Source organism: Notothenia coriiceps, unplaced genomic scaffold (genome assembly GCF_000735185.1).
Source record: "Notothenia coriiceps isolate Sejong01 unplaced genomic scaffold, NC01 NC01_scaffold00015781, whole genome shotgun sequence".
NCBI lineage: Eukaryota > Metazoa > Chordata > Actinopteri > Perciformes > Nototheniidae > Notothenia > Notothenia coriiceps.
The window spans coordinates 303,191-319,495 of record NW_011348482.1 but is presented as its reverse complement, the minus strand read 5'-3'; the positions used below and the strand labels follow the sequence as shown (position 1 = coordinate 319,495).

The window sequence follows — 16,305 nt, the reverse complement described above, 5'->3', positions numbered from 1 at the left end:
AAGAGAATCTCTGGCGTGACGCATTATTAGATTAAGTTACTATTTTTGTTACTCAAACGCTCTTGGTTTGTTTTTTACACTGAAACAAAACCAAGACGAGTCCAACAATATGTCCACGTGACGTCGGTACCAATATTCATATGATAGTCACGTCCTCATCAGAATAACCCTCTACCCGTTCCGTAATGTCGTGCGTGCCCTTCGAGACCTGTAATAGTACGTGAGACTAACGCTACCTACCGACGAGTAGGAGGAATGCAACTGAGACTCCGACTTGTCTTATCGGAGTCTCAGGTGCCTCCTTTGCGGGAGTCTCCAACCTTGTCTGGTCGATCTCAGGTTGAGTCTGAGTTTGACTTTTGACCTCGCCTCCAACACCTTCTCACAAAACCAGAGGGTGTTTGTGACATTCATAAACGAGGCGATGCAGGGACTTCGATTCAAACTAGGCCTTGGGTGTGGTGAATACGACAGCATGGACTTAGGTCACTGCCGTAGTCGAAACGTAACGACGACTGTCTAACTGTAGGACGTCGTTATAATACAAGGTACTGTCTTGGACGTACCTCTGCCAGTAACGTCTCCGCTCTTATACCTGTGTCTCCTTTGACGACCGAATGCACCCCGGACGACTAAAACCGGCAGAAATGTACAGTTTTTTACTTAGCTGGGAGTCGGAGTACCTCACTCTTTAGCCCTGCCTCGAAAAAGGCTCGGTGCTTACAGGTGTTCTCCAAAGTGTTTAGTCCGACTGTGTGACGCCAAGCTGCTGCTCGATAGGGCTAACGCCGCGGCCACTACTGTCTCCGACCGACGGGGAAGACGTTTAGACCCTATACTCCTGCGTGGCGGACGGACTACGACAAGTCGGGTAAGTCGCTGTAGACGACCTTCTTCGTCGAGCAGGCTAAAGATAAGTCTCCGTCCACGTCCGAAGTTCGTCATGTACGTTTTTCGGACCGGTTTATGCCATATTTTGTAAACCCGTTTTGACACTTACAATTTTTAGTAGGATGCGCCTCTGACGTCCACAACATATGTCCGGTTTCGTCGACCGTTTTCAGCACGACTTCAGTTTTGTCCCCTACTCCCACCAGACCTCTACTGTCTCCCCGAGTCCCTCGTGTAGGTAATGGACACTGTTAAACAGGTGCAGGAAGCGTAACCGACTCTCCGACGAAGTCCTCTTTTGACCGTGACCAACCGTCCGTTAAGCGGCTTTGTTCCGAACTCCGAAGGGGGATAAAAACGAGGTTCCCGTTCTCGGGCTCTCGCTAGGAGAGGAGGTGTGAAACGGAAAATGGGGGCTTCTGGGTGTGTGACCAGAGATGTAGGGAGCTGCCCCGGTCCTTACACCGACGAAAGATTCGGTGCTTGTGTGGCGTGTCAGGTCTTGATTCGCTGCTTTACTTTTCTTTCGCGGTCAAGTAGTTAGTTTCCTGACGTTTGGCTACGTTTCCTCCACAGCTCGTTGTGAACTACTATTTCCTCCACGGTTATCCGAGTCAATGCCCGTGTGTACATAAGAGAATGAGAATATAAGAAACAGGCTTTATAATACATCCAAAAAAAAGGTTTACTCTCGTAAAGGATATTTTATTAATTATAAACGTAGTACTCTCTTTTACCGAACCTTAGTAAATAAGTTTTAACAGAACAAAATACAAGAACAATCCAACAACCGGTGGGATAGGACGTCTCCTCCCCTTGTTTTAGCGACCGCGTGAAACGGGAGCAAGTGCGTTGCGGACCAACTGATAAAGGGGTTAATGTTGCGGATGGCAGGACACCTGTAAGTTTAGCTCCCGGTAGGACGTCGCGTCTTTGCATGTCCTCGAAGTACTGTTCCACCCTCTTTACGACACACCTGGGCTAGAGTTTACTACGAAGGCCGAGTAGTCGCGACTGTACACAGTAAAATCACTTGTCCGACCTACCATACGAAAAACGTATTAAAACGTTTGTTACAGATAACAGGTAGCAGGGAAACATTTTGTTTTTACCAGGAAGTCCCTTTTTTCGTACTTTAATTAAGTATAAAAATTACCGTCAAAAACACTCGCCACCGGTAAAAGACCGGGGATTCCTTGTTCACACTCAAAACAAATTAGGATGTGACGTATTTTATATTGATACGTAAGTTTAATACAAACCGACGGGTTAGTAACTGTTAGGATCCCTGGGATTATTATGGTTATTAGGTTTATAAAGGACTTTACATAAAAAAACTTTCAATAAAAGGATTAAGAAATTGGAAAAAATTTAATTTTTACACCTCAAATAAAGGGTTGGGTTGACCCGTAAATTTCCAATTTTAAGGATTTTTTATATTAAGTATAAAGTAATACACAATACAGTCCGGACCTCATCAAATTTTCTAACTGAGGAAAATTACCCCCTCTTTTTATACTTTATAGTAGGTAAAAATATCGTCAAAAAACGCCCCTTTTTCCACCGTTAAAAACCCCCGGGAATTCCTTTGCGTCCGCTCACACTCAAAAAGAAATTTAGATTTCGGGTGACGTTTTTTTATTCGGTCACGTAGTTTTGTTACACGACCGGGGTTAGGTAACTGGTTAGGATCCCTCGGATTATTAGTTGTTATTTAGTTTATAATGAACTTTACATAAAAACTTTTTAATAAGGTTCAAAAAATTAAAAAAAGTTTATTTTTGGGACACCGCAAAAAGGGGTTGGGTTTGACCGTAAATTCCCAATTTAAGGATTTTTTATATTAAGTATTAAGTATACACATACAGTCCGGGGACTCATCAAAATTTTCTAACTGAGAAATTTTATTTATAACGTAGTAATAAATAATCGTCAAAAACACTTCCACTGCGTAAAATACCGGGGAATCCTTTGTTTACGCAAAAAAAAATTCCCTGAGAATTCCAATTGGACTTCTATAATACAATATCGGTCATCCCCGTCATTAACTCAATAACTCGGGTTACGATTTTTTTGACTCGGGTTCGAGTCAGGGGTTGAAATATAAAGAATAACGGGAATTTCGGTAAATAATAAAAGTAAACAGTGCACACACACACACACACACACACACACACACACACACACACACACACACACACACACACACACACACGTGCATACGCACACGCACACACATACCATTATCCAACATCAAAAGTGACACACATATATCATTTCAGTAGCAAGTGACCCTTGCTGAAAACAGTAAAAAGTGTGACATTTTGCTGCAGGCTTCAAAGGGTTAAAATTATCGCCATCTTGTAGAAAAATGTAAAAATTGAAAGCTAGAAGTCCAAAATGAAATCTTAACATAAAGGAAATCAAGAGTTAATGATAAGATAAATGTGGGGTCAAAAAAAGCATTTTCAATGGGGCATTTGTTGCCGCTAGGAGCAAATGTGTCGGTTTTTGTGCAGCTTAGCCATTTTAGGCTAATTAAAAAAACTGAGACCACAATTCAATATACAACTACAAAAGAATATCCTCTGGCAAGTTTGAGCAATATTCATTCAACACAGCCAAAATGGCATGAACATGAAAACCCGAATGGTCGAAAAATGGCCCCAGGGACTCTTATGGGTTAAGCATGAAAGCTGTAGGCCTATAGCTGTCAACTGTTCAAACGGTGATCACCAGTTCAATACATTTGACAAATCCAAGTTTTTGCAATTTCCACTGCAGGACCTAGCACGGCTTAGTACGGTATGGTTAGGCTTTGGTAGGCCAGGCTCACTCTATGCTGCGTTTCCATTACAGTTTAGTTACTGGGGTAGTAACTATAGTAACGCAGTGTAGGCGGGGCGATTGGCTGTTCGGCGGGCGGAGCGACGCTGCATAAAACTGCCGTGACGTCTTCTTCAATGCGAACCACAAAACCAAAACATCAGCCGTTAGCTGTTAGACCTCAGAGCTCACAGCTCCTCATATCTGTTCAGAAACTAGACAAAAGTTAAACGAGTACAAACCACAGACTGTCTGTGTCATGGTGAATACAGTTGCTGGTTTGTATGTCTGTAGGCCGTTGTTGTGAGTGTGGATGGAGCATATACAACGTTAGCTTAGCCTGATCAATCCGATCTCCATTCAGAAAAACACGCATTTTAAAAGGTTTTTCGCCTGCCGTCTGTCTGTAGACCCGTATCAGTATGTTGTTACTTTGGCATCATTTCAAAACGTGTAGTACAATTAAATCACGGTAAAATATGTTCATTTTGTTGTAGTTGTAGCCCCCTTGCCAGCGATTCTCTCTGACCAATCAGCAGTCGAGAGTGTTTACGTCACTAGTTTAGCATATTCAGCCCGGTTGTTGGCCCGGTAAGAACTTCGATTTTGGAGGGACAGAAAAAAGGTGGAAAAGTAGCCCTGAGCCAGAACTACCCCTAGTGGAAAAGCAAAAGAAAACGTGCTACATGCTGCAGTGGAAAAGAGCCATAAGGGAACAGACGAGTTATATTCATCACAGAAAGTTGATTTAACAAAAATACTTTGTGTTCAAATTGTTCTAAAGATGTTGTTTGTGTTGGGGTAATGATGTCATTAATTATTATGAGTCTGTTAAAAGCTTTATTCCAAAACCTCAAGAGAAGCTTAAAAAGTAAAAATATGAATGATGATGTTTCCCAGTTCTGAATCTATCTTCCTTGGGTTCAGGTGCTTTTTACCTGGTGTTTGAGTACATGGACCATGACCTGATGGGCCTGCTGGAGTCGGGCCTGGTCCAGTTCTCCCATGAGCACGTCCGCAGCTTCATGCGCCAGCTGATGGAGGGGCTGGACTACTGCCACAAGAACAACTTCCTGCACAGAGACATCAAGTGCTCCAACATACTGCTCAACAACAGGTAAGAACAGGAGACATGGACACCAAAAGTGAAATATTGTTGTTTAGGTAGACATGCAGCTTGGCTTTTACAATCAATTGTTTAGCAGTAACAGCTGTTTCAAATAACAGTAAGGAAAGCAACTTCTAACAGACACTTGCCTTTTACAATTCTGTGTCCTTTCTACAAACATAGAGGATGCAAGTGAAAGCTAGAAGATGCTAATAAATATGAGCTGAAATAGAGCATTTAGAGCAGAGGTCACCAACCGGTCGATCGCGAGTGTGGTGCGGGTAAATCGCGCACCGTTAAAACATTTTTTTAAAGGAAAATAATACTTATTTTACAACGTTTTTAGATGTAAGCCTATCATCCACCACCCCGTTAGCAGGTGCCACTTGATTGACGTATCTTTGAGACATTCCCTGTCGCTCCCGAAAATAATAGATTGACTTAAAGTGATGCTGCATATTTTGGTACTCACTGCACTTATGGTAGATACCAACTACAACAAAATGAACATTTTACCTTGATTTAATTGTAATACACGTTTTAAAATGATGCTGGAATAACTACATACTGATACCGGTTAGTAAAAAGCATAAATTAATGCTTTGACAAGTCTGCAGACAGACGGCAGGCGAAAAACCTTTTCAAATACGTGTTTTCTGAATGGAGATCTGATCGATCAGGCTAAGCTAACGTTGTATATGCTCCGTCCAAACTCACAACCACGTCATACAGACAGAATAAAGCAGCGACTGTATTCACCATGACACAGTCTTTGGTTTGTACATGTTCAACTTTTGTCCAGTTTTTTTTAACAGATATGAGGAGCTGTGAGCTCTGTGTGCTAACAGCTAACTGTTAATGTTTTGGTTTTCTGATTCAAAGTCAGTGGCTGAGATCCTCACCGCTGATTGGCTACCGCGTGAACGTGTCATTCGCATCAACCGTGTCTGTCTGTTCTTTATACATCCATGGTCCGTCCGCGTCTTTGCATTGAATTTACATGTAATCGCGCCGCCTCCAAAAGTCGCATCGCGTCCGGTGTGAACGCACTAATGGATAAAGAATGTTGTTAGAATTTTGAATTTCTAAAAATTGTGTTAAAATAACTAGTTTTTAATGTTAAATGTTGCACTTGCATGAAGCTTCAGTGGACAAGCCTCACAGTTAAAATGGCACTTTATGTTATCTGCTCACTGCAAGATGTTGTTTTTGTATTTGTTGTTGTTGCTGTCAATAAAATAATTTACTCATTCACTCAAACAAATGGAAAATAAGCTACGTACATTTATATTTAGGATTGTAATGAAGGAAACTTAAAATTATATATGATGTAAATATATGTATTTATCCTTTTTGACATGTTAGTTATGTTGTGTTCTTGGTTTAATCAAATTGGAAGTTGCACCAAATGATTTGATGTAATTCAGATGCAATTAGCCTACATAAAAGGCCTCAAATTGGAAGTATGGTCTGGGACGTTTTTTTCACTCAATTCTGCAATAGTTAGATCTCGCCTTTCACCAAGGCCAAGGTCAGGGATCTTAAGAAGGTTGGTAACCACTGATTTAGAGCAACAATGCAGTATTGCCTCCCTCTAGGTTCTACAACTGAGGTTTATTTAGATGAATGACTATCTGAAAATTATAATTTTTCTCAATAGACTATTGGTCTGTGCAATCATAAGAAAAAAAGTGAACATTTTCTATCAGGTCTTATTGTCAAAGCCAGGGGTCGACAACCCTAGGTGCGTGTACCGTAACCAGTGGCACACTAATAATAAGTGGAATAAGTGTGCAAAAATATTTAAATTGTATTTCCGGATCCTGGCCGAGACCGCCGCCGGAGCGTGTCTCCCCGTTACCTGTGGAGAAGGAACTAATGCGCGCAACGCAGCGCGGAAGGATAACTTCTAGGCCCCGCTCTCTTTAACTCGACTTGCTGCTTTCCTCCGTGGTGAAACGATCAGGGGTGTAGTGCTGCCGGAGCGCACCGGAACGCCTCGCCGGCACTTCACAAATTGCAGTACCTATAAGGAGCTGTACACATGCTGCATTTTTTGCGTGGCTGCGCTGACTGGTGAAAGAGGTCCACAGCTTCCCCGCAGCGAGGCTCCGGGGAGGCACTTGAATCAGTGTTTAGCAACCTGAATCAGATCAAAATAGCTTTATATAGTTGCAGTAATAGCCTGTTAATAATTTGTTCTAATGCAAACTTGTTATTGAAAACAACCTGTGCATTGTGGTTCCTAACCCTGGTTTATATGTGTTTCTTTGTATAGAGGTCAGATCAAACTTGCAGACTTTGGTTTGGCTCGACTTTACAGTTCAGAGGAAAGGTAAGGGAATAGTTTTTGTGCATAGCTACATATATATATATCCCTGTAAACATAACATAACAACATCAAATGCTTAATTTAAATATGTTAATGAAATGATATGAAGTATGAAACGATTATGAAAAATAACACTTTTGCTTGTTATCCAATACTTGTATATATAATGTATTCTTATTGAGTGTATATTAAACTTTTTGATGTAAATATATTGGATTCCTTCCCGATCATAATTCATAGGCATCAATTTCTGGTACAAAAACACAAACAGTGATGTACAATACAAAAAATAATGTATGTTATGATTAAACCTCATGGAGACATGGATTATCCTCTTCATTTTCAATGCATCTCCACTAGATGGCAATGTGTGTCAGATTGTCAGATATCCCTATTAGTGAAACCTGGAATGTGTGTGTTGTGCGGTTGTGCACATGCTTTGCAGTGTGAATCTGTACAGAGTCTCACTGTCCTCTCTTCCTGCCCCCAGTCGGCCATACACTAATAAAGTAATCACACTATGGTACCGCCCCCCTGAACTCCTGCTGGGAGAGGAGAGGTACTCTCCAGCCATCGATGTATGGAGCTGTGGGTGAGTAGACTGTCATGGCAGTACATATCTGTTCTACATTTACATGTTTCATCTTTAACATGCATACTCCATTCTGTAACTTTTCTCATGTTGTGTAATCTTCATAAACTAATGAAGATTTTTTTCAACAAATATAAAATATGGCCTTTTCATCCCAACATCACTGAAAAAATGAGAAGCCATCAAAGCTACATCAACCTTTTAAAGAAGATTGTTTACAAATGTTATTTCTACTTGGTATCCTCTTAATAGAAAACACTTGTAATTGTTCCAGAGTAATCTTTGTGCCACCGAGTCAGTTATTATTAAACATGGGCACCAAGAGGCAAATGAAGCTCAGTGAGATGTTTTAGTTTTCAAGTGGGCTGCCAAAATCTAGTGTATTTATAACAGAAGACTATTTCATGCACATTGGTTTCTTATCTGTGGAAAAATAACATTGCTGTGAACATTTGCACTAGTTATAATGTACTACACGATGTCGACACTTGTATTATTTATGATTACACTTGGCAAAATCAGATAGGAAATGTTATCTTAAAGGATGTGTTCTAATTGAAATGTATCATATTCAGAAGTAGTATGATGTATTGGTCACTGTTGGGAGTCATTCACAATTTCAGATAATAAAAAGATAATGCCTGCAAACTTGCTCCATGCCATTTAAGTTTTCAAAAATGTTATAAGGGATGTCATAAATATTTGTATTCAAACTGGTCATAATCCCCTCCCATATTTTTCAGTCAATGTTTTCACAATTTTGACACCATTAGTTTTTATTCTACTTGGATGAGTCAACAAAGTATAAAAAGTAATGTTAGTGTGAAAGTGTGCAGGTGCTACCTTTTTGTTATTGATAGAGTTTTTCTGATACATTTTTCACCTGCTTAAAGTGTGTATTATTTATCCTCTGAAACTTTTCGTATATAAAACTGTACATTTTTATACTAACACTACACATTCTGTCATGTCTCAGGTGTATTCTGGGAGAGCTCTTTACCAAGAAGCCCATCTTCCAGGCTAACCAGGAGCTTCTACAGCTGGAGCATATCAGGTAGGCTGACCTTTCTGACCACAGCCCTTTTTAAAGTAGAAACCTCCACTGCAAACTTCCCACACTGAATTGTCTGTTTCTTTATCACCCATATTTGCCTTTCTGTCATGTCCCTCAGCCGTCTGTGTGGTAGTCCCTGTCCTGCAGTCTGGCCGGACGTCATTAAACTTCCCCTCTTCAACACCATGAAACCCAAGAAGCAGTACAGACGGCGCCTGCGGGAGGAGTTTGCCTTGTACGTAATGCTGCTGAGCGTACCCACAAAAACGTAGTTTTGTTTCTGCAGTTTTAAAATCTCTACCCTCTGCACAGTTTACCTTCTGCTGCCCTGGACCTGCTGGACCGAATGCTGACCCTTGACCCCGCGCGGCGCTGCTCAGCAGAGCAAGCTCTTGTCAGTGTCTTCCTGAGTAATGTTGAGCCCAACAAGATGCCACCGCCAGAGTCAGTAGCCCCATGGCCGCCGCTTTCCCCTTTTGTTTATATAGTATCATATGTTTTGTTGTTGTGAGAGATAATGAAAGAGCATTGAAATACACACTGTGAATACTTTGTTTGCTTAGGTCTTATCTAGGACTGTCTTATTTTCTTCTTAGGATTTCTTTATTAATGGTTGTACTATAATCATTTTGTTTTTGTGCATGCCTTCAGTCTTCCTCACCATCAGGACTGCCACGAGCTGTGGAGTAAGAAGAGACGACGTGCACGTCAGAGCGGGGTGCCCGAGGATGTGCCCAAAGTGCCCCGCAAGGAAACGACAGGGACCTCGAGCGGGGAGAACAGCCGGCCCCAAAGCAGCCCGGCTGTACCCCCACCGCCTCCCCCAGGAAAACCGCCCCCCCCAGTCACCTTAGAGAGTGAGTTGTCAGGTAACGGATAAATCTAAATAAAATGTTACCACAAACAAAAACATGGTTATAAGATATGTACTCTGTGTTATGCGTTTCATTATTCCGCTTTGCGTACACAACCGCAAACTGTGAACTACAGAGCAGGCCTTTAATGCATTTTCCCTCTGATTATTCTATCACTGCTCTCCTTACTGCAGTATGCTTTCTTACTGATGAACTGCTTTCCAAGGAAAAGTTTTTAGAATTAGACCTCTGTGTTTGCACTGTATTGCATTTTCATAGATTTGAATTGTGGTTGTGTGACTTCGTCCAGGCCTGGGAGTAGCAGCAGACCAGTTGAACCCGACAGAGCTGGCCGTGCTGATGAACCTCCTCCAGGGGCAGACGGACCTCAGCCTGCCCCAGGTGGCCCAGCTCCTCAACCTCTCAACCCCAGAGACTCTCAGCCAGTCGCTGTCAGCCCTCAGTGAGGCCTCTGACCAGCAGGGGGCTCCAGAGGACCAGGCCCCCACTGCTGCCAGGTCCCAGCCCCCGGAGCCGCCGCCTGAACCCCAGGAACCCTCGCCGACATCCGGAGACCCCCCGCTCAGCCAGGAGGACCAGGCCAACCTGCTCGCTCTCCTTTTGGGCCACATCATTAAGCCCCAAAGGGAGGAGCAAGGCAATGAGAGCAATGGTGTCCAATCAGAGGAGGCACTAATGCGCGGCTCGTCCGCCTCTACTACTGAACGCAAGGGCAAGTCTGGGTTTAGTCTCTAGATGGTGGTAAAAAAAAAGGCGAACTAAGGTCAGGTGAAAGTCACTGGGGACAAGAACGAAGAGAGCAGAGTAGAGGACAAAATAATAGGAGCTGACTGACAAAGAATTCCTATATACTCTAATGACGCATTAGACTACCTGAAAAAATCAACAACATGGTCAATTAGCCATAGGAATTGGGCCATTAGACTTATCATTCATCTCCCACCCCTTTTTTCACCCTGACATTCCTTAAACTCATGCTCACCATCGTCCCCTTTTAACCACCTCACACATTGAAAAATGCAGTACTTCGCAAAATGTCTGTCGAGTGTTCGTTGTCACGTGACCCTGATAACCAGGCAAAGGTTTGGTGCACATGGACGTCTCTCACTGGTGTACTCAATAAACCAGAAGAAGGAAGAAAAGGTTCACACTGTATTGTTCCCTTCCACTCCACTGTTCTCCTACTTTCTTGTTTCATTCTCAGTTTTTGTTTTTCTGTATCTGTCCCATCCTGTTCGCATTTTCATTTTCATTACAAAGGAGGTCTCGTGGATTCTTCACAGAAAGCGATGTTGCTTTAAACCGTCTGTAATGTCAGCCTTTTTATGAAGAAAGTCTAATAAATTATCAAGTGGAAATAAATGTTTTGAATCTTTAGGCCTCACCTGCATGTGTTTCTTTTACCTTTTTCTTTGTCACACATTTTTTTTTTTTTTTTATGTTCACTTCAACTCCGATATTAATTCAAATGTTTTTAGCAAGTGAAATAAAACTATTGACTATGCTGCTGACACTGGAATGGTAACGGTCCTGTTTTCTTCACGTTATTTCTCTTTTCATGCTGCTGAAACCCTTACCCTCGGTTTGCCTTGCACGGCTTTGGATTGAAAAACATTTCAAGACTAACCTGTTACAGTGATCTTGTCCTGACCTTTAAAATACTTAAAATATTCCTACAAGTCACCCTTTCTATTTTTCCAGCTTTACATGCCCTTCCTAATGTTTCCTGCATCTTTTTTTTTCTTTTTTAAGGAAAAACTAATTCAGCGGCATCTGTTTTGCATACATTAATGCTATTATTTTGGGACCATTATAGTGAACAACTTCAATGCTTAACTGTGTTAAATAATAACTGATAGGAAATCACGGTAAACCAATTTTTTTCCCCCCTTTTCAACATTGATATCTAAATAGGGGTGTTGTTGGAGAGTTTTCATAGGCCTGACATCTTTGTTTTCAGGGCTAAATAATTTTAGCATTTAATCTACCATATAATCAATGTCAGTGTTGGCAGTCTTAACTTGAACTAATGCAAACTGATACCTACAGATATCTTATGTTTGCCCTTATAATGGTGATGTACTTAATGTGAAGATGCACTTCAAGTGCTTTGCTCTCCCTCTTGTGGTGAAGGTAGGGATGTCACATTATTAGGCCCATTTGATTCTGAACTAAAACGTAGTGACTGTAAATAAGACATAAAAGGACAACTAGGCATAAGGGTCTTTGTGTAGATGGCCTAAAATTAAGTGAAACATTACATGTCAACTGTGTTCTCCCTAATGTTTTGTCTTCCTTCCTGTTTGTCCCCTTCAGATGGTGCAGTATCAAAAAGGAAACCGCTGGATGCCAACCAGGTGCCTCCACCTGGGGAGCAGCGTCCCCCCTCTCCACCCGGTCCTCCTCCATCGGCTCTCCTCCCTGGAAATGCCCAGCAGGCCGGGTCTGAAACCCAGCCCAGCCAGGACATCAGCCCTGCTGTGGCAGCTGCTTTGCTCCAGCTCATCTCCCAGCAGGACTCGGATGCTGGGCCCCCCCCGCACAGCAAGGACCCCTCTCCTGCTGCAGAGGCCCGGGGACCGCCCCCTCCACCCTGGATGGCTGACTCCTCACCTAAACCTTCGGCTGCAGCTGAGGCCACAGCAGGACCAAACACAGCAGCACAGTTCCCCAAGGACCAGGACCTCCGCTTCTCCCATGGAGCTGCCCGCTGGACCTGCCACCCCCCCCCCCCCCCCTGAGAGACAAACCCTAGTATCTTAGGGCAGCTCCAGCAATCCTGAAGGACACGCAGAGGAAGAAGACAGAGGGACACCTACAGATTAGTATTCACTGGACCATGAGCAGGTAGTTAAAGTTGAATCAAAGATGTTGTAAGGGGTCTCAGGTCAAGAACATAACTTCCCTCTGTCGTTTTGAATCGGAGGGAGTGTTTGGACCTGACCGTAAATTAATTTGGGAACGTCACCACCTGCAGTCCCTTTGCTCTCACCCTTGACTGAAGGTCCCGACTTGAATTAAGTTTAGCTTTTCAAATTGAGTGCAATGCAGCTGACACTCAAATTAAAAAGAAGCTTTGATTTTTTTTTTTCAAAACAAATGATTGTCATGTCCACTGCAGTGCCCACTTCTAAAAAAAAAAGTTCCAAGAGCTTTATGAAGATGAAGTCATTTTTGCTCCACTCTGTAATGGGGCGGTGTCTGTCCCAGTGTGGTGGAAGCTAAAGTCCTGTGTATCTTTATATTTGAGGCTTTGAGCACACTGATAAGAACAATGGAGGTTTGTGAAGTTGTGTCTCATTGATCCTCACGTGCTGGTTAGCTCCCGTTTCAGCCTTGTGCGTCGTTTGTGACCCCAGCGACCCCTGAATGATCGCGGCTTGGCAAGAAAGTGTGGGTTAAGTTTCCGTTTTTGATGGCAACAGCGACTGGGAACAGGAATTTTAGTTTTACTCAAAGGCTGTTCCATATTGTATTCAGTTTCTCATCAATTAAACTGAATTGCGATATGTTTTTGGTCCATATGAAGATTTTCCCAAACCTGTGTCATAGCAGTGCTCACTTTATCTGTCTGAAAGATGGATCAAACCACTACATCTCAACGTATCGCTACATGATACACTTATAAAAGCTAGACACACGTACGCAAACACTGACTTCTCTGGCTTTTCCTGGTGGGCTGTGAAAGCCTTGTCGTTGCCTCACCGCAAACTTGTGCAACAAAAGCTTTTTCTTTTGCTGCAGTTATTTTCTACATAAAGAAAATGATACATGCTTTGAAAATGGTCCATGGTTTCTGTTTGCATTTTTTTGGTTTTGAAGGAGAAAATGATTTGTGTATGTAAAAAAGAAAAAAATATTTTGTAATATGTGTTTTCTTGGTTCAGTTTATTAAAGGAAGTTATGCGACCAGTTGAATTCTCTCTCTTGGTATCTCTGAATGTTTCTGTGAAGTGGCCACTAGATGGTAGGCATTCCCTCATACTTCAGATCAAACTACAGGAAGTGCTCACAGTTCGGCCTCGGCAAAGCCTGGTTATAGTTGAAAACCTCACTATCACCTAGGATATAAATGCTTACTCGTAGGACCTGGAAACTCATGTTTACACATTTTCATTCTACAGGAAGTTCTGTCGGATCATAAAAGCAAGGTTCCCATGGGTGTTGGAAATCATTGAAAAACAATTGTAAATTGTGTGACACCAGTAATGACAAACAGATGAGAATGCTGCGTGGGGTCTGGGTTATGGCTAGAAAGGATCTGTCTTGTGTAAAACTCTCGCGAGAGTTTGCAAGTCACGTGGCTGAATGTTTACTTTTGGCAGGCAGCCTTTCAGTTACGATCGTTAACATCAGTGGGCCACAGCAAATGATGGTGAGAAGCTAAACTATCTATTAATGATGTCAATTACAGGGAGTGTGATTGTTGAAATAGGGTGTTAGCGGTCTTGCTGTTCAAAGAACAATGACAATACTGTAGATCACCAACACTGGTTTATTTTGTATTCACAGGCAAGTCAACGTTGTCGCAGTACAAGTCCCAAGATAGCTCCTGGTGCAATAAAATGTTCCCTTTCAGTGTTTTACTATTATCCTGCTGCATTAATGTGTTGTTGGCGGGACGTTGCGGGGCTCGCTGCTCCGCCCCTTTGAGGCTCGAGGATCAGACAGTGTGAGCTGTATTACTGGTGTTGTTTCCTGGTTGCTGCGTGGGGTCTGCGAGACACCGCGGAACTCAGCCTGAGCACACAAAAGTCAAAAGTGGTTGAATCTTGAATAAAGTGCAACAATTGTAAAGTGTATATGCATTTTCAATTTAAATAAACTAATGGGAGAAAAAGTGCTCGAAATTGTAGGAACACTGTACAAGAACACAATTAAAATGACTCGACCAAAAACACAACAAACATCAACTGAAATGAAGGACATAAAGTCTTAAAAATAATAATTGACCCAAATTAATATGCAATCTTAAACATGGTAAAGACTAGACATGTTGTAGTTTTATTAGGCATTTGTCCATCCCGTTTAATTCTTGGAAACGCTTTTTCAATATTTAAGACATGTTTATGAAAATGTGCATATTTGTATTATATGCAATATGTTCTATGTCTTATTACCAAATGAATTTGGTATTGGTACACGGGGCTGGAGGCATATTTTAAACACTATATTTATTACGGTTAGGTTTTCGGTTAAGTAGGTTCTTTTAATTTAATTGTTTCCTATACCCGCGATGAAGTGAAGTATAAAAGATTGAGCCAGTCAGACAGTGAGGTGAAGTGCTGCCTATGCATCCATCTTATTTATGTGTTGATTTCTTTACCATTTGGGTTGATCTCTTTATGAAGATCCTGACAGGCGGACAAGGATCATAAACTGCAGATTGGCAAAGAGAGAAGCCTGCTAGGTTCACGCAGACTGGGTGTGTGTCTGTCTCTCTCTCTCTCTGTGTGTGTGTGTGTGTGTGTTAGGATTGTCCTCATGCATACCCGGACCAGCTCCTCACTTGGCAGGCTTACAGAGCCGCTTACCCCTCTGGCCCACCAAGCATGCTGAGCCCTCTGGGTGAGAGATCCTTTCAGAGTGGAGGCAGTGGGAGGCTCACCTGCCCTCTAGCACAGGCCCAGTGTGAGTGAGATGAGACGTGCACTGTGTGTGTGCGCCTGTATGTTTCTGTCTGATGCTTTTGCCCATTGGGACACCAAATAATAGTGAATGTGCCCACAGGGAGTTTCCACAGGAGAAGTAGTGGGCAATGCCAGTGCCAAGTCACAGAGACTAGACGAATAAATCAGGACTGAGGAGTGAAGAGAGGGAGGTGCACGAGGCTGCGCCATCAATCAGGAAGGCACCTTATGGGGAATGCCCATAAATGTGCCACGCTGCCAGTCTGAGGCACGTACTCCCCGTGGCAGAGACGGGCAACGGTGGCGGCATTCAAAATGGAGCATCCATTTTGAATGCTGTCGCTTCACTGTCTTCTGCAGTGATTTTGGTATACTTCCAGACAAAGAGTAAATGGACACGCACTTCATTTCACTAAATATATGTCACATTATAAGTATGCGTTTGGATTTTGTCTTATTAGTCCCTGTGCAGTGGGATTGGTGGAGTACAAATTTGAAATCTAAGACATATTTTACCACTCTCAGCAGTTAAGTATCCTTTGTCCCCTATGTAGAATCTGGCAACCTTCAACAAATAACAGCTTATTTTCTAAATGTATGGTAACGGATGCACCCAGCTCACACATTACACATCTGCTGTACCCTGACTGACTGCAAAGAGCGCTTAGGAGTGTTCTCTACACACAGCATCCACTACAAAATGAATGTCTCGACCAGCCACGCATCATTCAATCATAGTACATTTCTTCTATTTGTTTTATAAAGTCTGGTTTAGAGGCTCCAAAACGTTCTTTGTAATTTATCCGCTTGTCACAACAAACATGTAAGAGTTCTCTAAAACTTCTGTTTGTCTGAACTCTTGCTACATTTAAATTTGGCAGAAAACTCACTCAGGATGCAAAATAAAGAAGAAGGCATCTGGGATGGAGAAGGCGAGAGTAATGGAAAAGGAAGGAAGACATTCTATGGCTTGGGAGAAAGAAGTGAGTAATCCTTC

At 42.4% G+C, this 16,305-nt stretch overlaps 1 protein-coding gene across 3 annotated transcripts in view; it reads left to right on the top strand.

Moving 5' to 3' along the window:
• The window catches only part of cdk12 (cyclin dependent kinase 12), a 23,615-nt gene extending 8,943 nt beyond the window's left edge, over window positions 1-14,672 (top strand). Inside the window, exons 6-15 of one of the 3 annotated variants that reach the window (XR_798776.1) lie at window positions 4,645-4,834; window positions 7,104-7,160; window positions 7,648-7,749; window positions 8,726-8,803; window positions 8,922-9,038; window positions 9,116-9,247; window positions 9,455-9,672; window positions 9,968-10,390; window positions 11,995-12,525; window positions 14,191-14,672. Coding sequence is in view for 2 of the 3 variants with exons in the window: in XM_010775444.1 (XP_010773746.1) it covers window positions 4,645-4,834; window positions 7,104-7,160; window positions 7,648-7,749; window positions 8,726-8,803; window positions 8,922-9,038; window positions 9,116-9,247; window positions 9,455-9,672; window positions 9,968-10,390; window positions 11,995-12,419 (1,742 nt within the window). In the remaining variant the exon portion in view is untranslated. Of the gene's footprint in view, window positions 1-4,644; window positions 4,835-7,103; window positions 7,161-7,647; window positions 7,750-8,725; window positions 8,804-8,921; window positions 9,039-9,115; window positions 9,248-9,454; window positions 9,673-9,967; window positions 10,391-11,994; window positions 13,591-14,190 lie in introns of those variants that run through there. The other 2 variants (XM_010775445.1, XM_010775444.1) reach the window with 2 other exon arrangements.
• The last annotated feature ends 1,633 nt before the right edge of the window (window positions 14,673-16,305 follow it).